Genomic DNA, 23,971 nt, shown 5'->3' with positions numbered 1-23,971 from the left:
GTTCACGCTGGACATCGGTAGCAGGCGGGAACTGTTTACTGTGGACAGGCTGAAGCCAGCGCACCTCGACCCCACTGAACCCTGATTGTGGCCCAGCCCAAGAAGTGAGACCGCCCAGCTAAAAACGACATTGGCGCCGGTTCTGGGGGTGGGGGGGCAGTGTGGTGGCACACCACTAGGCAGGCGAACTGGCCCCACTTGTAATCCACATGGCGGGGCAGCCGGCCAAAATGGCGCTGTCGGGGGTTTCCCCTTCTTCTCAGCACAGGGCTCAGAAACGTGCACTGGTGGACCATGTGACGCCCGGGTGACGTCAGTGCCCCCAGCGCGGTTCTCAGCCAGGTCCAGGCTGGGAATATAAGGCCAGCTAGGCAGCCTGCAATAAATCAGTTCTGCTCACTGAGCTCAACCCGTCTGGTTGTGTGTTATTTCGGTAGTAGTGTAGCTGCCACTACAAATTGTTCAATGCAGAAATGCTTGATGTTCAACCATTAGCTAAACAAAGTGCTTTTGATGGGGATGTCTCAGCTTATTTGCATTCTGAAAACGCCGTCAGTGTGTTTTGTTCCAGAATGGAATCACATCAGCCATCTCTGTAACCCATGTGTTGATACTAAATCTGAGCACAACTGTTGTCTTAACCTTTCACTTTGCTAACTCCTCTCTTTTTAATTAACTGTTACTCTATTGTCCATCGTGACAATGTCAAATCCTATGAGACACTAAATCCAATTGTGGTATTTTGGAAACTCTTAGATCAGGAGTGGCCAAACCTTTTTGGTTGTGGGCCACATACAGAAAAATATAAGGAGTCACTGGCCAAATAATATTAAGCTCTGCAGTTTTCAATCTGTTACACTGTAGGAAAAATGGTGTTTTTAGATCAGAAGACCCCAGAAAATTAATTTTCTATCAAAATAACTATACTACACCACTGTTTAACTGTTGATGTTACGGTAGTTTATTGATGTGCTCATATATGACAGTTGGCATTTCTGTATCTGCTGCTCATACATTTAATTTAAATGAATACAATAAAACTCTTTAAAACTCTCATTCAAAAAGCAGCATCAAAGCAAAAGCTGGGTGCAAAATAAGAACAGGAGAAGAGATCAAGAAAGGGACGAGGGCGTTTCCAACATTCCTCCACATCTCTCAGTGAGTACAGTTCATGGCCCAAGTGTCTACCTTAATGATTATAATGCAATGTGTAAATCTGGAGATAGACTATTAAAGTTAGCAGATTCCTTGCAAATCAAACAAACACAGTTCCTTTTGACTTCGTTTTCCCACCGTGTCTGAAAATTATGGCACTCTCTTGCTATTTCCCATTTTTTTTAGCTCCACTGTGTTTTATCAGCTGAGGTAAATGCTGTTTTTAGAACCTGAGATAAACATTTTCAATGGTGAGTAACATTGCAAGGGTTTGTCTAGTCATTGTTCAAAATGGCAGCGACATCTAGTGTTGAAACAAAGAAGTGGAATTTATTGTTAGAGGCTATGTTCCATTGAGCCATATTCCAGATTAAATTTCAAATTCACCCTGGGCCATTTGAGAATGGGTAACGGGCCGCAGATGGCCTGGGGGCAGTAGTTTGGCCACCCTGTCTTAGATCAAATAAACCAATTTGTACACTGTTCATGCGGAAAAAATTACTGGAAGAATTCAGGAGGTTAGTCAGCATCTATGGGTTGAAATGCAACTGGAAAATTTGTAGCCAAACCCCAAGACATTGACTGACCATTTCTACCCATGGATGTTGTTGAGTTCCTCCAGCAATTCTTTGTTTGCTCAAGATTCCAGCAACTGCAGCTTTTGTGTTTCTCATACATTTTTCATGAAGCCAGAAGGCAAGAGTCCTTCAGAGGCAAGGCCTAGTCTTTCTCAGTACTCCAGGGATCAGTGTTTAAGTCTGATCTACAGGCACTAGGACAGGAATAGTGCCACTGATCCGAAGTGTAAAGGGGATGAACGACAAGGAAAGAAACTGTGAGAGGGAGCCCCATTCAATTGATTTACAGTCAATGCTGCTTTATCTGAACTCAGTTCTCCCTGGTCACAGAACAACAAGGTTACAATTGAATAGGTTGCACTCAATTATAATCAACCCCTCTCTGCCACTCACCCACAACACCCACCAATACAGGCACAAAAACACGGGAGACGAGGAATGAATCAGCAGTGGCCTATGAGAGATAACTTGAAAGGAGGCCAGGTGAATTATAAATTATTTTAAAAGCTTTTAGTCAAGGGCTATTAGGGATGTCTTTCAAAAGAACCATAAATTTGTTCAAACATTTTAAAAGTATTATTTGGGAACCTTAGCTGAGCACCGGTTTGAAGTGGAAAATGTAAACAATACTGACTATATCCTTTGATCTATTATGCCTTTTTCTTCTTGTGCATCAAATATATTGTTTATTTCAGAAATGTATTCACTTCACAGAAAGTTGGCTTTCTCCCCTTTCCCAGGTTTTATTTTTCTTTGTCCTGATATCTCTTTCCAAGGCCTTTTCTTGTATTTTGCACAGGTGAGCTCCTACCAGGGACACTTCACCATGTAGCAGGCACTAAATACATATAAATTGCTGCTGTTAGACATAAAAATCTCTTCAATCGTGCAACTGAATGATTTGTTCCAAGAAGGTTTGATCCAGGGCTCTCTGAAAATATAATCTGCTTCCTTTTGGCAAATTTAACAGCTACATTGCTCAAATCCATAGACAGGTATAATACAGCTCGGCTTCTAGATGGCTAAATTTTAAAATGACCTTTATTGTATTCTAATCCATGACTTCCCATCCTCTTCAAATCTTATAAGCTTCTAAAAATGTTGCATTCTTCCATCTCTAGAGGTTAATCAGATGCAAATAGAGGGCATGAGAGATTTTATAAAGATTGTCTAGGATTTTCTACAGAGTAATGCAGCAACCATCGACATTCACTGAAGCGTGCAGAAGGATGGGTCCTCTGTCAACTTGCATCCTCTGCACAACACTGAAGATAAAGGTGGGTCATTTCACACATCAAAACAGACAGCAATGATGAGATTTTCTGTGGCTTCCAATGTATCAGCGCAGCCTTTAAATGATTAATACTAAAGGTACACATTGTCCAATGAGATTTATGTTTTCTTTCCTTCTATAGACTTCTGAGACATAGATTCCCTGTAGAGGCAGTGAAAGACAGTGAAAAATCACTGTCTGATGCTTCTGCAAAATCTTCTAAATTTAATGGAACGATAAATGAACTGACATCAACGTCCAATCTCAGGCTAAAATCCTTTATATTGAGGGCATTGTTACTATTTGATGGGCACAGCCCCATTTGCATTCTCAGTCCTTTCACAGGAAAAGATTATCAGGTGTACTGAGGAAAATATACAAGAAGATGCTTGAACCTTCCTTGAAAAATTGCAGTATTCTCACTGACACCTGTAAATATTTGGCCCATGAAAGTGCAGAGTGGAGATGGAATATTCAGGGTGGTTCCCTTAGACTTTGAGAGAGACTAGTGTCGAAATTTCAGGGGCCCTGGCTCATATATTCAAAATGTCCTTGGCCATGGGTGAGGTTCCGGAGGATTGGCGGGGAGCTCATTGCTATCACATAAAGGCTGAAGTTATGAAATTATCAACTAAAGGCTGGAACAACCATCAACCTCATTGACTGATCGAAGCAAAAAGGGAGTATTCAAGGAGCTAGGGGTAAGATTTGTCTTGGGAAGCATGTCCAGCCAGCAACAGCCAATTATGGCATTACAGTCATGTTGTCCCGTTGTTTAAAAAGAACACCAAAAATAAACCAGGTAATATAGGCTGGTGTGCCTGACATCAGTAGTAGGCAAATTGTTGGAAGGAGTTCTGAGAGTAAAGCCTTTGACAAGGTCCCACATGGGAGATTAGTTCAGAAGGTTGTGACACTAGGTATTTAAGAACAGGTTGCAAAATGAATTTGAAATTGGCTGTGTGGAAGAAGACAGAGGATGGTAGTGGATGGTTGCTTCTCAGACTGGAGGCCTGTGACTAGTGGTATGCCTCAGTGCTGGGACCATTGTTGTTTGTTGTTTATATCAATGATCTGGATGATAATGTGATGAATTGGATCAGCAAGTTTGATGATGACAAAGATAGGAGGCGTTGTAGACAGCGAGGAAGATTTTCAAAGCTTTCAAAGAGGGATCTGGACCAGCTAGGAGAATGGGCCAGAAAATGGCAGATGGAGTTTAATGTAGACAAGTGTGAGGTGATGTGTTTTGGAAGGGCAAACCAAGGTAGGAGATATGCAATAAATGGTAGAGCACTGAGGAGTGTGGAGGGGCAGGGAGATCTGGGAATACAGATACATTGTTTACATGTGGACAGGGTGGTAAAGAAAGCTTTTGGAATCTTAGCCTTTATAAATCAAATTATTGAGTATAGGAGTTGGGATGTTATGTTGAAGTTGTTTAAGACGTTTGTGAGGCCAAATTTGGAATATTGTGTGTAGTCCTGGTTGCCTAACTAGAGGAAGGATATCAATAAAATTGAAAGAGTGCAGAGAGGATTTATAAGGATGTTGCTGGGTCTCCAGGAGTTGAGTTACAGGTTAGGACTTTATTCCTTGGAGCGAAGAAGAATGAGTGGAGATTTGAGAGATTATGAGAGGTATGGACAGAATGGATGAGAATAGGCTTTTTCCATTGATTGGGGGAGATAAATACGAGAGGTCATAGCTTTAAGCTGAAGGGGGAAGGTTTAGGGGGAACATTAGGGAGAACTTCACTCAGAGAGTGATGGGAATTTGGAATGAGCTGCCATCTGATATGGAGAATGTGAGCTCAATCATGTATTTTAAGAAAGATTTGGATAGGTACATGGATGGGAGAGGCCTGGAGGGCAATGGAATAAGAGTAGGTCAATGGGACTAGTGGAATGATGGTAAGCACAGACTAGAGGGGCTGAATGGCCTATTTTCTGTGCTGTAGCATTTTATGGTTTGAAAACCTCGAGTTGATATGCCAGGAGAGCACAGACATCTGTCTCAGAGTTGGAAGGAGGGGTCCACTCCACTGACCAGCCACTCTCCAGGTGTATCAGACATCTCCTGCCCCATCAACGGATGGGTCTATGATTTCCACAGTGGCCCTCAGCCATTGAAAACGAATCCACACACCTGGAATGATTGTAAGTGATCCTTGATACTTAAGGGATACCTAAGAAGAAGATAATTGAACTATTTATTTATGGGATATGGGAGCTATATGTTAAACTAAGCAAAGCTCGAGGATGCAAACTGTCTCACAGACACGTCTCCTGAAACCCTCTGGGATCAGCTGAAAATGGCCATACTGCAATCCACTGAAGAGGTACTGGGCTTTTCCTCCAGGAAAAACAAGGACTGGTTTGACAAAAACAACCAGGAAATCCAGGAGCTGCTGGCAAAGAAGTGATCTGCCCACCAGGCTCACCTTGCAAAGCCTTCCTGGCCAGAGAAAAAACGAACCTTCCATCTCACATGCAGCCATCTTCAGCGCAAACTCGGGAGATCCAAAATGAGTGGTGGACTATCCTCGCCAAACGAACCCAGCTTAGCGCCGACATTGGCGACTTCAGGGGTTTCTATGAGACACTAAAGGCTGTGTACGGCCCCTCACCCCAAGCCCAAAGCCCTCTGCGCAGCTCAGACGGCGAAGTCCTCCTCAGCGACAAGATCTCCATCCTCAATCGATGGACAGATCACTTCCAATCTCTTTTCAGTGCCAACCGCTCAGTCCAAGAATCCGCCCTGCTCCAGCTCCCTCAACAGCCCTTGAATCTAGAGCTGGATGAGGTCCTCACCCGGGAAGAGACATATAAGGCAATTGAACAACTGAAAAGTGGCAAAGCAGCAGGTATGGATGGAATCCCCCCAGAGGTCTGGAAGGCTGGAGACAAAACTCTGCATGCCAAACTGCATGAGTTTTTCATGCTCTGCTGGGACCAAGGAAAGCTGCTTCAGGATCTTCGTGATGCCATCATCATCGCCCTGTACAAAAACATAAGCGAGAAATCAGACTGCTCAAACTGTAGGGGAATCACGCTGCTCTCTACTGCAGGCGAAATCTTCACTAGGATTCTCCTTAATAGACTAATACCTAGTGTCGCCGAAAATGTCCTCCCAAAATCATAGTGTGGCTTTCGTGCAAACAGAGGAACTACTGACATGGTCTTTGCCCTCAGACAGCTCCAAGAAAAGTGCAGAGAATAAAACAAAGGACTCTACATCACCTTTGTTGACCTCACCAAAGCCTTCAACACCGTGAGCAGGAAAGGGCTTTGGCAAATATTAGAGCGCCTCGGATGCCCCCCCAAGTTCCTCAACATGGTTATCCAACTGCACGAAAACCAACAAGGTCGGGTCAGATACAGCAATGAGCTCTCCGAACCCTACTCCATTGACAATGACGTGAAGCAAGGCTGCGTCCTCGCACCAACCCTCTTTACTATCTTCTTCAGCATAATGCTGAAACAAGCCATGAAAGACCTCAACAATTAAGATGCTGTTTACATCCGGTACCGCACGGATGGCAGTCTCTTCAATCTGAGGCGCCTGCAAGCTCACACCAAGACACAAGAGCAACTTGTCCGTGAACTACTCTTTGCAGATGATGCTGCTTTAGTTGCCCATTCAGAGCCAGCTCTCCAGTGCATGATGTCCTGTTTTGCGGAAATTGCCAAAATGTTTGGCCTGGAAGTCAGCCTGAAGAAAACGGAGGTCCTCCATCAGCCAGCTCCCCACCATGACCACCAGCCCCCCCATATCTCCATCAGGCACACAGAACTCAAAACGGTCAACCAGTTTACCTACCTCGGCTGCACCATTTCATCTGATGCAAGGATCGACAACGAGATAAACAGACTCGCCAAGGCAAATAGCACCTTTGGAAGACTACACAAAAGAGTCTGGAAAAACAAGCACCTGAAGAAACACACAAAGATCAGCGTGTACAGAGCCGTTGTCATACCCACGCTCCTGTTCAGCTCCGAATCATGGATCCTCTACCGGCATCACCTACGGCTCCTAGAACGCTTCCATCAGCGCTGTCTCCGCTCCATCCTCAACATTCATTGGAGTGACTTCATCACCAGCATCGAAGTACTCGAGCTGGCAGAGTCCGCAAGCATCGAATCCACGCTGCTGAAAACCAAACTGCGCTGGGTGGGTCATGTCTCCAGAATGGAGGACCATCCCCTTCCCAAGATCATGTAAAATGGCGAGCTCTCCACTGGCCAACGAGACAGAGGTGCACCAAAGAAGAGTACAAGGACTGCTTAAAGAAATCTCTTGGTGCCTGCAACATTGATCACCGCCAGTGGGCTGATATCGCCTCCAACCGTGCATCTTGGCGCCTCACAGTTCGGCGGGCTGCAACCTCCTTTGAAGAAGACTGCAGAGCCCACCTCACTGACAAAAGACAAAGGAGGAAAAACCCAACACCCAACCCCAACCATCCAATTTTCCCTTGCAACTGCTGCAACCGTGCCTGCCTGTCCCGTATCGGACTTGTCAGTCACCAACGAGCCTGCAGCAGACGTGGACATACCCCTCCATAAATCTTCGTCCGCCAAAGAAAGAAAGAAAAGAAGAATGTCAAGCTAGTGTTCCTTATTCATCCCAAATTGCCCTTGAGAAGATGTTAGTGAGTCGCCTTCTTCATTTTCTAGAAAAGACACTCATATGGTGCTGTAATAATGAAGGATTGGTGATGTATTTCCAAGAAAGGACAGAATGTGAACTGAAGTGGAACTTCCAGGTGGCAGTGTCCTTATGTTCCTACTGGCTATGTCCTTCTTGGTAGTAAAGGTCACAGATTTGATAAAGGGTTCCATTATTGTCACATAATATGACATTTAGAATGTAACGTCCATGAAATTCTTTAACTTTGTCTATCATAAGGAAGATAGAGTGTCATCACTTTGACGAGCGTTCCTCCCAGAAATGAGGCCCCAGCGAAGACCAAGATTGTGATCCCTGTCTTACAAAATCAGTGCTCTAACCACTGAGCTATCAGAGGCTGGGAAGCTACTATCAAATGGCCTCGAGAAGTAATTGCAGTTCATCTTGGCAGGCACCCCGTCTCGGTGAATGAACTGTTATATACATAAGAAAGGTGTGCAGGTGCAATGAAAACCTTTCTTGCTGCAGCTTCTCAGGTACACAAATACCAACACAGAATAAGAGAATGAGATAATAAGAAAGAAAGAGGAAATTAAACAAATGAACAAATCAAATAATAAATCATTTAAAATACATAATGAATAGTGGGGGAGGAATGAATATTAAGCATTGTGCATGTTGTGTAGTTGACATAGGTTACTTTGACCTGCATGGTCTTGAACTTCATTAGAGTTACAGAGATGGCTTCATCCAGGCAAGAGTTAAACAGCTCCTGGCTTGTGCCTTGTGGTTGGGGGAATCTCATTGGAGTATTAGAATACCCCCTCCCATCTGAGCAATTTTTATGCCCATAATGTTGATGAGGTGATTAATTTCAGATGCTGGATGATGAAGATTTTCCCTCCTAAACATTTTTTGGTGTATTTTATGGATTTTTGGCTGCTGATCACGAAAATCATCTTAAAACTTTCCACTCATACTATTATTTTTAGATTAAATTTAATTTAAAAAATTTAGACATACAGCACAGTAACAGACCATTTTGAATCACAAGTCCATGCCGCCCAATTTACACCCAATTAACCTACACCCCTGGTATGTTTTGAATAGATATAATCTATTTTTATGATTTCATAATTTTCTATGCTTGAAGTAGACTTAAAATATGAAGTGCAACGTGTTAATAAAAATTCATTTTCTGCACTTGGACTTCTTCCCTGCTGATCTTGGTGCAGTCATTGATGAACTCGGTGAAAGGTTTCACCAGGACATTGCCACTGTGGAAAAGTGGAATCAGGACAACTGGAATTTATCAATGCTGTCTGGCTATTGTTGGACACTGACATGAGAGGCATCAGATGCTGAGTACAAATGAAAATTAGTGGCAAAGCATTGTTAGCTCAGTTGTACTAACTCAATATGTCAGCATCATATTTGGATTAAACATACTAAATACAATAAAATTTAATTTAATGTTTCTCCAGTGTCCTACGTAATATACAAAATCTGAAATTATATCTGTGTTCACCTTGAAGTTGTCTATCATCATCCTCTATTATTTTAAAAACAGGAAACAAACCTTTTGAAAAACTTTGTCCAGGGTCATTATCTCCAGCAGAAACACACAATGGATCTCAGTAGGTCAGGCAACATCCATGGAAAGTGTTAGTCGATGTTTCTGGCTGAAAACCCTTCATCAGGAAAAGGAAGAAGTGAGCGCATGCCTGAATAAAAACATGGGGAGGGTAGGGTGATAAATAAATGCAGGTGTGGGGGGGAAGAAAATAAAGGTGGGAGGAGAAGGGTCAGAAAGATGGACTGATAGAGGAAGGAAGGGAAAGAGGAGATGAAGGAAGGAAGGTGTTAGATAACAACCAGGGAGGATGGGGGCAGAGAGTTGAAGAGAGAAGGAGGAATGGGGCCAGAGAGTTAAGGGAAAGCATAAGGGCTACTGGAAATTGGAGGTCGACATTGTCCGGTTAGAGATTGCCAAGATGCAATGTTTGGTAACATGTAGCCTCAACATTGCAGTCTGATATGAGGCCATAGTCAGAAATGTCAGTGGGATGTGGGATTGAAGTGGCTGGCCACTGGGAGATACTTGCTCTTGCAGTGGACAGAGAGAAAGTGCTCACTGAAGCGATCTCCGAATCTGTGTAAAGACTCCCTGATGCAGAGGAGGCCACGTCGGCAGCACTCGATTCAGTAAGTGACTCTGACAGATTCACAAGTGGAGCGTTACTTCGCTTGGAAGGACTGTCTGGGGCTCCAAATGGTGGTGAGTGATGAAATGCCCATGCAAGGGTAGCATTTTATTTGTGCTCATAGGGATAACTGCTGATTAGTAGGAAAGGATGGATGGATAAAGGAGTTGTGGAAAGACCAAATCCCATGGAATTATGGAGTATACTATGTTGGAAGTGAAAGCTCATGGGATGGTAGGTGAGGACGAGGGAAAGGATTCAGCAATGGCAATGCCATTCTTTATGAAGCTGGTCTTGGAGCTGGTCTTGCCTGGCAGTTTCTTGACTTGCCACATTATCAGATACCTGCATTTTGTCCAGTTCTTATTGCATGCAGGCATAAAATGCATCCTTTTCTGAGAAGACCAAATTGAATTGAAAATTGTGCAGGATTTCTGGAGGTCAGTAGTGAGGACCCTCCTGAATACCACTACATTGCAGCCTCTGTTGTGCCTGGCCTATTGGTGGAATAGCAGACTGTAATGGAGGAGCCTAGCATATAATGTCATGATGAAACAGTGAGTAGAGCCATTGCCATAACTCTGGATTCAGTCCTGATCTCCGGTGCTGTCTGTGTGGAGCTTGCATGGTGGCCCTGTGTCCTCTTGGGTTTGTCCCGCATTCTAAAAAATCCCCTGGTGTTAGGTGACCACTGCAAATAGCCATCAGTGTGCAGATGTGTAGTGAAATGTGGGAGGGGACTATATGAGAATTTGGAGAGAATCAAAAACAAAGATTAATATAGCAGAATTGCGAATGGGTGTTTGACAGTCAGTGATGATTAGGTGGCTTTGATTCCATGTAAACCTGACTGTAAGGCATGAATCTGCTTGACTGTTCATACCTCCAAATAACCAACACAGTTCAGTGTCTCCATTCTTCCTGTTCTCCTGCTTGTTAATTGTTTTCCACACAAATCTCAGTCTAGCTGAATCCCTCTCCAAGTCAGAAGGTTGCGGCTGGTAATCTTGGCTGATGCCCTGGTGTGCTGCCAAGGAGTACTGCATCATCCAGGTGGGCATATTTGGACAAGTCATTGGAGTAAGATCTTATCTGTTTTTTTTTAAACTTTATTTATTCGTTCAAAATACAGATAGTAAATAACATATACAACAATAAACCAAAAACATGATTGTTATATTTTATAGAAAAAAAAAGAAAAAAAAAAGAAAAAAAAGAACACCCCCTCCTCCCCTTCAGCCAGCTCTCCTAAGGAGAGTCATAAAGAAAGGAAAAAAAAAATTAAGGAAAAATTAAACATACATATTAAAATCTAATCAACATAAATTGAAATGTAAATATTCTGAATATAACAACCACTTACTAATAAAAAAGCTATAGTTATCACACGAAACATATGTAATTTTTTCCCATTATTAGACAGTATGTCCTCTCATTATGCCATCTATTAATATCAATCATATTTGTATCTTTCCACATACTAACAATACATGTTTTCTCTACAAATAATGCTAAATATACAAAAGCAATTTGAAATTTATCTAACCCCAAACCTTTCAGAGGTTGCAAACTGCCCAATAAAGATACTATCAGATCTAAAGGTATTTTAATCATACAGATTTGGATTTATCCCAACCCTTTTTATCCATACCATCCTATAATATTTAATACATGAATGAAATATAACCCTTCTCTGGTACCTTCATAAGAAAAGTCTCAAATTTAATCATTTCAGATAAAATCATATCGCTACCAAACACACATTTTACCAAAGATCAAATTTAAAAATAAAGAAACAAAGAATTCTTATCAATACCATAGCTGTCCGTCATCATTACGCTTAATCGAACTGTTTAAACCTCGAACATTAAAAGTAGCAAACCTCAACTTTAACATATCTACTAATATTACTAGGGTTAGGGTTAGGATTATATCTTTATATAAAAACTTAAATCATCGTATATAGGCCCTCCAATAAGAGAAAAAAAATCACAAAGTAAAAGCTAGATAAAATAAAAGAATAAGAAAAAAAATTTAACAACCCCCCCCAAAAAAAACCTACCAAAAGGTAGTAATCCCTAAACAAAATTTGGGTGTGGATCACCCACCAGTGGCTGATGACTAATAAAATCTAGAACAAATCTCTTCTTCCCCAGCCGAACAAAAAAATAATCTCAAAATATCATAATAACATAAAAATTAAAATAAGAATAAGAAGATTCTGCTATTCATCCAAGAGGTTCCAAACTCGAAGATCCCATTTCAAAAGAAGTTGTACTCTTTCCATTCCCGTTTTTTCCATTTCTACCATTTCTTCCATTTCCAGAACAATCAGATTTTTCTTTAGGAGACGATGGTGGACTACGTCTTTGTCCTCTTATAACAGGCAATGAATCAGCAAAAATCATTGCTTCATGATCATCCTCAAAAAACCGAGATTGGTAGTCTCCATGAAACACCTTCAATTTTGCCGGATAGCGAAAAGTAGACTTAACCTTTAAGCCACAAAACTTCTTTAACTGGATTAAATCGACATCGACGTTGAATGACCTCTTGACTCAAATCAGGATAAAAAAAACTCTGCTATTTTGAATCAATAACGGAGTTTGTCGTTTTCTCCCATTTTGCACCGCCAGTTGAAGTATTGCATCTCTATTCAAATAATTCAAACATCGAATTATTACAGGTCTCGGTGGCTGACTAGGTAAAGGTGGTCTCCTTAAAGTTCTGTGAGCTCTTTCCAATACCAAGCCTTCAGAAAAAAATTCTTGCCCCAATACTTGTGGGATCCAGTCTTTAAAAAAACGAAGAGGATCTTATCCTTCCATACCTTCTGGCAAACCAACAATTTTCACATTATTCCTTCTACTTTGATTCTCCAAATAGTCTATTTTTCTCTTTAACTCCTTCTCACGTTCTCGCAATTCCATAACGGATTTTTCAACCTTCAACACTTTTTCTGTATTAGAAGCCACTTGTTGTTGACATTCCAAAAAAGCAGACTGAAATTTTAAAAAATCTTCACAAGTTGCTTCTACACGTGTTTTAACTGTATTCAATTCTGAACTTATCCTTTGAGCCAACTCATTCATTATAGGCTGAAAATGACAGCATTTAACTGGTTACATTGTAATTCAGAAAAGCTCAGCCCTGCTTTCTCTAATGTAGTGGCAGAACCAGGTAACTGGAGCTCCTGTTGCAACTCAACAAAAGGCATTTTAACAGTCTTACTGCGGGTCTGGACTCCCAGCGACAGCACCCCGACTTCCTCGGGGGTCGACGCTGGCCTCCCCCCGCAGCTCGTTGTTTTAAAAAAAAATCACGGAAGAGATCGAAATCTTCAGGTTGGAGATTCATTGACGTTTCAGACAATGAAGTCGTCTTCCTGCGTGCTCCCTCCGTTAAAATCAGCAGGCTGCCAGAATCAGAATCCACTACATGGGAACACGCACCTTCTTCCAGAGAACAGGTAATTCCAGCGCTATCCTTCATTTGGTGAGTAGTAGACATTTTTTTTTCAGCTCCCACAGGCAGTCTTTGTAGTTTAGGCACTGAAGAAATTAAACCTGAGGCTGTAGCAAGTTGTTTAGGCCCCAAATCTTCAGCACTTCGAAAATGTAACTTATTCTGCACTTGAAGTTTAATCTTTTTACCATTAATGGCCATAGTAATTCCTTAATACTTTAAACTAAAATTTAAGAAGTTTAAACTTGAAAACAAAGGGTTAAAAAACAGGTACTTAAAAGTCCGGCCAGAGAGGTTGAGATTACACGTCTAGACTCTACGCCATCTTGCCACGCCCCGTAACATCTTATCTGTTGACTCAGATAAGGTCAGAACAACTGTCCCTCCTGAAAACCAGGAAGTTCTTTCAAGATTTTATTGGAGAGTCTTTTCTCCATTGACTCCAACCGGAACAGATTAACTGGTGATCTGTCTACAGCGTACTTGTTGACATGCTCTTACAATAGTAATAGAATGGCTAAATGTGAAGTTTTGGAGTACCTGAGAGGGCACTGTATAAATGGAAGTTCTCATGAATATGCTTTGATCATAAGCAGAGATTTCTGCAGAACATGAGGTGGAACCAAACTATGCCGTTCTGTTGCACCAAATGTTATCATTTTGAGGCCAGTTTTGCAATCCTCTGGCACCTCTTTACAACCTGGTCTTTAGCTCTTTCTTCAGTAACAACAGATGTGTATTTTCTTAAAGGAAAGTCAATCAATTCTTTATTAATAAACATAGATACCATATGTCTAAAAATTTAGGGCAGTATTTCTACTGTGTGCCTAGTTCACAGAGGCAGACAGACTTTTTGGCAAGTTGTATACTCACCATGTTTGCAGTATGCTGAAAGCAGTAAGTCAGATGGTAAAATTCTAAGTGTCAACTGCAAACGTTCCTCAACAAATTCTGCCCCATCCAGCCCTTAGCAATATGGCAGTTACAGTATATATTAGGGAAGTTACAATCACTTAGTACTACAACCCTCATTTTCTTACAGCCATCTGCAGTCTCCCTTTATCTTTGCTCCTTTCATTCCCACTGACTTTTGGGAGGCTTTTAGTTCAAAGTACAGTGCAACTCCAATTATCTGAAATCAGACTCTCCAAAATCCTCATTTATCCAAATGTTTTTGGAGCTGAACTGACCTCACAAGTTGAAAGAAAAATTCACTCGACATGAAATTAGAACGACAATTGTCCTCGTTTCAGATAACTCCCTCCCCTCCCTTTCCATTTCTTCTTTACCTGCCCCTCTTGACTTTTCTCTTCAACTCTCCTTCCCAAACCACAGGCCACTGTCTCCCAGCCACAAGCGGTCAGAAGAATCCCTTGTCCTGGCGACATCAAGGAGAGCGGCCTCCCGGGCAGAAGCAGGAACGTTGGGCTTCGAGGAATAGGTAGGATCTCTGGCTCCCGACAGCAGGGTGGAACCTTGGGCACCTGGCAGCGGTGGGGTGGGGGGGGGGGGGGGGGGGGAATGACGACATCAGGCTCCTGGCAGCAGCAGGGACCTTGGGCACCCAGGCAGGAGCATGGTCTCGGTGGGGAGGTGTAAGTGAATAATTTTTGTGTGAATTAAACATAATTTTAGGACTTAAAAAGTCTTAGTCTTCCCTTGTTGTTTGTTGTTGTTTAAACATTGTTACAAGTGATTTGCGGTTGCTACTTGTGATAGTCCAGATTCTATCACCAATGTGTATATGTACAGATGTACAGATGGTCGTGTAGGATGACTGTGATTGGCTGAGAGTGTAGCCACACCTACTGGCAGGTCTTAAAGGATTGCTCCTACTCAGACCAGGTCATTCTGGACTGGTCGACCTACTTGTGATATGCTCCAGTCTTTTAGTTAATAAAAGCCTTGGTTTGGATCAGCAAGTCATTGGTTCTTTCGACACGCACTACACTACTGGACTGTTTTTTTAAAATTATGACCAGTTCTCTGAATAACCTGTTTATCTGATATAGGCCTGGTCTCGATCATTTTGGATAACCAGAGTTGTACTGTAATCACCCTCTTCTTATTTGCAAGTTCCATCCATATACCGGTCGTCCCACTGGACATTTTTCCTGATCAAAAACACAATTCCCCCTCCTTTCTTACCTCCATCTCTATCCAGGCTTCAGGCTTCAGATGCTACAGAAACATTGAGCTGCTAATCCTGGCCCATCCCTCAAATTGTCTTCATCCTCAAGGTGGAATATTGCATAATGTACAATTACAGCTTTCAAATGCTTCGGTGTTTTTGTCAAAGACACAAAATCGCAAACACGATCACAGAGAGTTAGTTAATTAAATTCATCAAAGATTTCTTTCAGCCCGTGGGTATGACTGACCTCCTAACTTCTTGGTAAGCTACCTGCCGAGCACATTCTTTACGCTTTTCATTTCAGCTCTTAATATAGATACAACAAAAGAAATGATTGGCAGACCTGCTTGTTCCAAGTAATCAGTTGGAATTATACATCATAGTCTTTAAATTCACTCTTTATTGTATCTGCATTCATGCAGGTTACTTTACAAGTGCTTTAGATTTTGCTGAGAGAAAAATGATTCATGTTCTTAACTTTTTTTTAAATAGTGGTAAATTAATGACAAATCGTTCTTTGAAGCATTGTTGTAAAAGGCTTTGAATCTAAACCAAGGCGAGTCAGACCCATTTTAGGGCTCAGAAATTATTGATTCCAATTGCCTTTTATTCCTGAGATATTATGTTGCTTGATTATCAGAATAGCACAGATGGCTTTATCTTCACCTCAAGGGATCAAGTTAGCTCTGCCTGAGCAAGATAAAAACCTGTATTTTTCTATTTAGCTTCCTCATTGATACAAGAGCTTTTGTCTAAAACCTCCATGCCAACTGTGCCACCCTTCAAAATGAACCAGGGGAGTAGGTTGATTGGGTGTAAATTGGGAGGTGTGGACTCGTGGGCCGAAATGGCCCATAACTGTGCTGTTTGTCCAAATTTAAAAAATTTAAAACTCTGGCTAATTTGAATGCCTTATTGGCTGGTTACATTGTGTTCCTTTAAGATATGAGGACATGGGCGGCACGGTTGGCGTACTGGTTAGTCCAATGCCTTTACAGCACCAGCCATTGGGATCGGGGTTCGAATCCCACACTGTCTATAAGGAGTTTGCACATTCTCCCTGTGTCTGCGTGGGTTTTCCCCAGGGGGTCCGGTTTCCTCCCACCATTTGAAATGTACCAGGGACGTAGGTTAATTGGGTATAAATTGAACAGCATGGACTCGTGTGCCGAACTATATGTCTAAATACATTTTAAAAATCAGCTGTAAACTGGGAGCAGACCAACAGGAACACATTAAGAATTGTACCATATGACTTGTTACAGTGTGCATATTGCAATAATGTTTAGAGTAGAATTTGCCTGGAAGGGTATCTCCGTCAGTAGAGCAGAAACATAGTAGAAATGGAGTCCTGGCTCTCCATGATTTCCCTTATTGATATAGTAGTTTTATTTACTATATATTTTAAGATAAATTGAGAAACATTTTGAGACAAGTAAGCTAGCTTCAATGTTCTCCTTGCAGCAATCCTTACATCGTGCTTGTTTATTACAGTTAAGCGTATTTTATGTTTTCTACCTCAAACAACAAATAGGAGAACACAATCTATACCATTCTTCATCACCACACTGGATTCCTTACCTCACCCACCATCTGCCAAAATGTTTGTAAAACTGCAATATTTTTTATGGAATCCTTCAGCAAGGCAACCACGTTAATATGGATAGAGTTTATAGCCCCTGCCCCTCTCCTGAAGTTAACGATCACTTGTCTTATTGATGCTGGGAAAGAGTTTGTTGTCTTGGCACCATGCCACTAGACTTTCATTCTCCTTTCTATGTTCACTGCAACATTATTTGATACTTGTCCTCCAACTGTGGTGTACTCAGTGAATCCAAAGATGGAAATGGAGCAGTATTTAGCTGTACTATTGTGGGTGTAGAGGGGTGTAGTCTGGGACTGAGTGGATTCGTGGAGGAGACGTTGCGGCCCATCTTCTCTGATTGCAGTCTGTTAGATAGGAAGTTGCAGAGAGGGGCACTGAGGCCTAGATGGATCCCAAAGTTTTCTGGGGACTGGGGTGCTGAAGGTGGAACTGTACTTAGTCTGACATAGGTGAGCCTAGTCTCCAGGTGTTCCAGGGTTTTTTTTTAAATCATTTAGATATTAGCACAGTAACAGGCCATTTCAGCCACGAGTCCATGCTGCGCAATTTACACCCCATTGACCTACACCCATGGTTCATTTTTTGAATGGTGGGAGGAAACCAGAGCCCCCGGGAGAACGTACAAACTCCTTACAGACTGTGCGGGATTTGAACCCCGGTCCGGTCCCAATTGCTGGCTCTGTAAAGGCGTTGTGCTTACTGCTACGCTAACCTGTTGTGTGGAGAGGTAGGGAGCTGGTCTCTGCCTGTTTGGACAATAAACAAATTGAAGTGGATCAGGGCTGACTGGCAGTTTAGAGTTGCTGTGAGCCATGAATGCCTCTCAAATCACTTCATAAGGGTGGATATCGGAGCATTGACTTTAGGCCCATTATTGTGTATTTATTTGGTATTGGGATGGTGGTGGCCTTCTTGAAACAAGTAGGAAGATATAAGTGGGGAGATTTTATTTCAGACATTTTAAAACAACAACATTTGATTCAATGTTTATAACCTGTAACAAGTAAACTTCAGAAAGTACCCAAATCTCTAGTTCCTTTAATATCTGCTAAGTTCTCCAAAGCATGGAATTTGTCTAGTAACATCACATCATTAATGATATTTAAGAAAACACACCCACAGTTCTATTTTCTTAGAAGTAATGGTATGGATTGTATATAGTCATTGGCCGGTAAAGACACGGGCTGGCCCGCCCCCTGATGATACTCTCCCCTGTGGCCTAGACCATAAAGGTCGAGCCACCTCTCCCTTCCCCGCACTTCCCTCACTTGGATCCGGGCCAGCTCAAGTCTTATGTACAATAAAGCCTATTGTTCCCCTCAGCCTTTGTCCTTGCGATTATTGAGGTAACTGGTCATGCCCAACAAAGACTAAGCAAGTTTAGCCCATCTCCCTTGTCTTTCAGTAACTTTTACAGGTATGCAATCTAATGCATATTTCCTGGATGCAGCCCTGTGTGGTACGGCAACTGCTCTGATCAAGACTAGAAGAAGCTACATAAGGTGGTGGATGCAGCTCAGAACTTCCTTCCCCTCCATGGACTCCATCTACATCTTCTGCCACTTGGGAAATACATCCAATGCTCTGAAGGACCCGTCACACCATAGACACAATCTCCTCTCCCTCTACCCATAGGCTCAAAAGTATGAAATATCTCACTAACATGCTAAAAGACAGTTTCTTCCCTGCACCTAATTGGACTCTTGAATGAACCCCAAAAAGAGCCATCTCTTGATGTCCTTTTCTTTGTACTAATTGATCTTCTTTTTCCCTTGCAACTTTACATTCTGTAATTACGCTCCTGCCATTCTAGTTTCAATGGTTGCATGCATGTTCGAGCTGACCTGTTAGACTGCGGTACTAGGTAGAATGTGATAAGTAAACTTAAATAAATACTCTCTCCAACTATTACAGTGGATCCAAGTGCATGCAAGGAGAAATCTAACTTTGGCTGATAGAGTGGTTCATTGGCTGATTTGATGTGGGAGGAAGACGTGAAACAACTCATTGTGCTGAAGAACTGCGGAGGTGCCCTGCAGTCTAGCACCAGTAAGTTTTATTTCTGATCTTTCAGCCCCTTAACACGAAACAGCCATTGACATTGTGCGCTTGTGATGGCTAAACCTTCTACCTCAAATATTAGGAAAGTTGGCTAAAAGACTTCAAGTTCAATGACTCAGATGCTCTCAGTTGCAGAGTTATTTTGTTCATTGCAGGAAGGCTCCAATGCCATAAAAAAGACAATCTCAGTTCTTAAGTGTGTGAAAAGTGAGCTGCGGATCAGCAAAAGACAGGGTTCAGCACCCATGATTTTTAGTTCTGAGGAAGATGGACATTTGGGGTTGTTCAACACTATTGAATCTATATCAGAACAGAAGAATATTAGAAACAGAAGAAATTTCAGGCCAGAGAAGCACTTAAACTTGCTCCATCGTTCCGCCAGACTCTTGGCTAATCTTGCGTCTCATCTTCTCTCCGACCTGATCTTCGGGTCCTCTGATTCCTGATCTCCAAACTCCACATACTGTATCTCAGTCTTGCCTCGAATCAATGATTAAGCATTGGAAGTAGAAGATTCCTAACTTTTGCAGCCATTTAATGTGAACACATTTCGCCTCTCAGAATGAAATATCCTGGGCCTTGTCCAGACACTTCGTGCCTTGTTCTAAACTCTCCAGCTGGATGGCACAACCTCTCAGCATCTCCCAAACCCGTCTTGCTCAGCATCTCATGTATCTCACTTATCACTTTTATTACACGGGGCAACAATTTGATTCAGAAGGTTTGCTTCCTCCATAATGATGCTGACACATTGTGTCAGTTCAACTGTCCTAAAAATGTTTTGCCGCTGATTTTTGTTTGTACTCAGCATCTGATGCCTCTCATGTCAGTGTCTAACAACAGCTGGCCAGCATTGATAGAATTCAGTTGCCATGATCCTGCTTTTTCCGTGGTCACAATGTCCTGTCAAAACCTTTCACCATGTTCGTCACTGACTTCACCAAGATCAGCAGGGAAGAAGGCCAAGTGCAAATGCAGAAAATGAATTTTCAATGACATGTTGCACCTCATGGTTTTGTGTGCTTGAAGCATGTTGTTACTCAGCTGGATGTAGTTATAGCTATAGATTATAAAATAGGTTATATTTAAACCTGATAGGAAAATCTTAAGGTGATTTTCATGATCAGTAGCCTAAAATCCATAGTGTTCAGGAAGCCAAATGTTCATTGTCCAATGTAATTTAGTCTCTTTTCTTAGAACAACCTCTCCATCCTGGGGTTAAATCTACCGGATCTGCTCTTTCTAAGGCTAGTCTATATTCCTTTTGAAACAAAGTCTAAAACTGCACACACCGCTCCCAACAAATGCTTATCAATACCATATCTTTACAAGGCCCAACATAACGCTTTAAAAAAAATTTGACTATCAGTCTTGTTAATTCACTTAACCTAAATACAGTATTGTAGACACCGTGTGTTTCCCCCCTTCAGTCCACTTAACCATCCATCTTAACATCCACTGCTCGCTAACCCACTTAGCTTTGTATCGTACAAATTGACTTGTTTCTGAGTAGGGTCATAAATAATTTACATCAGAAGCGCAGGGCACCCTCAGTTAGTTATTCCCCGTTATACTGTTTAATTCGTTAGATTCGTTCATGTATTCAATTAATCCTAGATTTTTAATTATGGTGCAACAACTCAATTTCAATAGTTCCAATTATTATATAGTCCCAGCTATTCTATATTCCACTGCAGTCACCCAATGCAGTGGTACATGTGAGTGAAGCTCAGACAACTGCCACCGTGTTTGTTGATTCTAATCTACTAAGGAGCATTGAGGATGTCACATGTCCTCCAACAGACTGATGTGGATCAAGCTTACATTCATGTAGCAGTAGGGCACTCCTTTGTTCCTTTGTTCAGAACACCGTAGAATTTCATGCATGCCCAATCAAAGATGAAGTGGGAGACATCAGTGTGGTGGTCCTCCCACTCTGCTGTGATATGTGCCACGGAGCACTAGTATTCTGAAGGAATGGACGTATTGGTTCACAGTGTTTCACCAGGTTTTGGTGGACTGGCAATAAAAACAGTATTAACCAGCTGCTCTGAGATGGTGCTTATTGCTGCCTTGTTAGTGCATTAAACATTCTTTAACAGCAGAGTTCAAGAGAATGGGAGATCATTGTTCGGATTAAATTTCATATCCAAATTTACAAATAATAAATGAATGCTTGATGTTCAATGACACTTCCGGAATAAGTGGAAGAGTGTGAGCGTTTCCCTTTGCCCTTGTGTAGTTACAAAAAAAAGGCAGCGTGGTTAGCTGGCCCTGTTACAGGGCCAGCAAATGGGGTTAGGATCCAGCGCTGTCTGAAAGGAGTTTATACGTTCTTCCTGTGTCTGCGTTGGTTTCCTCTGGGTGCTCCGGTTTCCTCCCACCCTTCATAACCTACTAGGGTTGCAGGTCATTTGGGTGTAATTGGGCAGCATGAGCTCACGGGCCGGAAGGGCCTGTTGCCGTGCTGTATAGGTAGTCCTCGACTTTCAACCTGCATGAATTACGTCCACCCGCACATGCAACCATACTTATAAAAAAATGATAAAAACTACTATACATTCATATTTTGAGGTAAAAGTACTGAATACAACGGTGCCTGCTCCAGGCAGCAGCCCAAAGTCCCCAATCCCATTCCCCACGGCAGCCCAAGGTCCCCATTCCCCACGGCAACCCATCCCCATTCTCCACAGTAACCCGAGGACCCCATTCCCTATGGCAGCCCGAGGTCCCCATTCCCTGAGGCAGCCCAAGGTCCCCTTTTCCCATCGGCAGCCCAAGGTCCACATTCCCTGACATAACCAAACCCGAGTTACAACCAATCCTCTGTCGCCATCATGGTCATAAATCTGTGTGTCTAAATTTAAATATCTTCCTGCACTGAAAGCCTGGCTCCAGGGGCTGTAAGGTGGCATCCAGATGCTATTGCTGTCCGAGTTTGTGAACTGTTTACTATTGCTGACTCCAAACAATCCGCTCTGCTCCTTGCTTCTGTTGACGACATTTGCTGCCTCCAATGCACCTCCACTTCTTGTCATCCAGATTGCTTGCACCTTCTATCGCAACCAGTGGAAGTTGCAGTAGGTGTGGTAATTAATTCATGAAGATTAGTTATTACCTCTGTCAGAATAATATAAGATAGAATATGTCTGTAACTAGCATTGTGCCCTGAAATCTATACTCAACTTTCATTCTCACTTCTAATTGATGGCCACATAAATGCACTATTCCTTCAGCTGAGTTTATTTTGATTTATTATTGAGCTCTATGTTTGGATGCATGTTGTACTTACTTTGCAGAGCCTGTGGTGCTTGGCACCATTGCTAGTCTTCTCTCAAAATTGATTTGGACAGTTTCCTGGGCCCTGTAGCCTCTATTATGGCCTTGGAGGGAGATATCACAGCCAATGTGTAATTCAGAACAGTCGTGCACTTAAGCAGCTGCAATGCCGCATCTTCCTTTCTTAACTGGCCACGAGTACTAGAGGAGGGAGATAAAATCAGAGAGTCGGACCTCTGAGTTATTGGCAATGTATGGTGTTATGTGGAATGTGATATTTAAATTGCTGATATTTTAAGATAATATAACTGTGATAATATTTGAATTATTGATATACACAAATAAAGTAAGTCTCATTGTTGGTTCTGTTAATAATTTTCAAAGCCATAACGTTGTGCTTTGAGCAATTTGATATGCATTAATGGTTTTACTGCCATGCGAATATTTTAACACATCCATAAATGTTGATTGCTGCTAAACTGAAATAGTATTTCACTTAATTATGAGGGAATGCACTGCTGTATTTTCTGTCCTTTTAAATTTTACTCCAAGCAGATCAAAAGGATTAACTGTTGTTAAGAAAATTATGCTAAACTAGCTGAAATTTCACAGAGGGTATATGTAGAAGGATGATGTGCAACAATGGGCAGGACAGTTAACTCCAGAAGCCAGCCTCTATTAAGAAACCTCATCCTAATCTCCACTCACCAACACTATCACCTTCTGCCTCAGATACAGGAATTTTGTCATGAAGCCACTCACTAACTTTTAATTTCTGCTTAATAAGCTAAATATAACGTTTATTCCGATGCCTGTTGACGCATGAATTTTTGCTCTTTGAGCTTGGATACATGTGCACTTACACAGACTGAAATGCTTGATGCGGTCGTATGTCATCACTTAAAATGGGTGCTCACAGCTTCTTCAAAGGCTGATGAGGCTACATGGTCAATCAGAACAGCCATTCATGTAAGCATCACACTGATTTTATTTACAGTTGGAACGGTTGGAATGGTAATAAATTGAGTAGAACAATGGGCCAGTGCTTACGGGCATCGACATAAAATAAAGTGGATCTCATGTTTAATTCTTTTATATTAATTCTTGGGGTATGCGATAATTGGTGAGGCATTTATTGATGATCTCTCAGCGTCCTTGAGAATCTGGAGGAGTGTCACCTTCTTGAAATACTCCAGTGTGTGTGCGCAATGTAGGTTCTCCCACTGCTTGGTAGGGAGAGAAGACAGAATTTTAATTCAGTGTTAGTGAGTAATTGATACAAAGGAGCGGTTGGCATAGTGTTTCAGCGCCACCAATCAGGATGGGGGCTCGAATCCCACATTCTCTGTGAGGAATTTGTATGACCTTCCTGCGTCTGCTTGGGTTTTTCCTGGGTGCTCTGGTTTCCTCCCACCATTTGAAATGTACTGGAGGTTGTAGGTTAATTGGGTGTAATTGGGCAGCATGGACTTATGGGCCAAAGTGAACTGTTACTGTGTTGAATGTCTAAATTTAAAATTTAAAAATGATGGCAGTGGTCACAGGATTTAAATTTGCTGTGGTTGAAGCCTTGCTGGGTTTTTA

General features: G+C 42.0%; 1 protein-coding gene across 10 annotated transcripts in view; it reads left to right on the top strand.

Moving 5' to 3' along the window:
* LOC138749933 (uncharacterized) overlaps positions 1–23,971 on the top strand; it is a 64,422-nt gene that overhangs the window by 30,532 nt on the left and 9,919 nt on the right. For 2 of the 10 annotated variants that reach the window (XM_069911997.1, XM_069911989.1), the window contains 3 exons: positions 1,069–1,158; positions 2,855–14,748; positions 18,962–19,096. In XM_069911997.1, coding sequence (XP_069768098.1) covers positions 5,497–6,150 — 654 coding nt within the window. In that variant the 5' untranslated portion in view covers positions 1,069–1,158; positions 2,855–5,496 and the 3' untranslated portion in view covers positions 6,151–14,748; positions 18,962–19,096. Of the gene's footprint in view, positions 1–1,068; positions 1,159–2,532; positions 14,749–18,961; positions 19,097–23,971 lie in introns of all 10 variants that reach the window. The other 8 variants (XM_069911999.1, XM_069911995.1, XM_069911993.1 and 5 more) reach the window with 8 other exon arrangements.

This window comes from Narcine bancroftii, chromosome 14, assembly GCF_036971445.1.
Source record: "Narcine bancroftii isolate sNarBan1 chromosome 14, sNarBan1.hap1, whole genome shotgun sequence".
Classification (NCBI taxonomy): domain Eukaryota; kingdom Metazoa; phylum Chordata; class Chondrichthyes; order Torpediniformes; family Narcinidae; genus Narcine; species Narcine bancroftii.
Note: the sequence above shows the minus strand (reverse complement) of the source record. Positions and strands in the feature narration are given on the sequence as shown.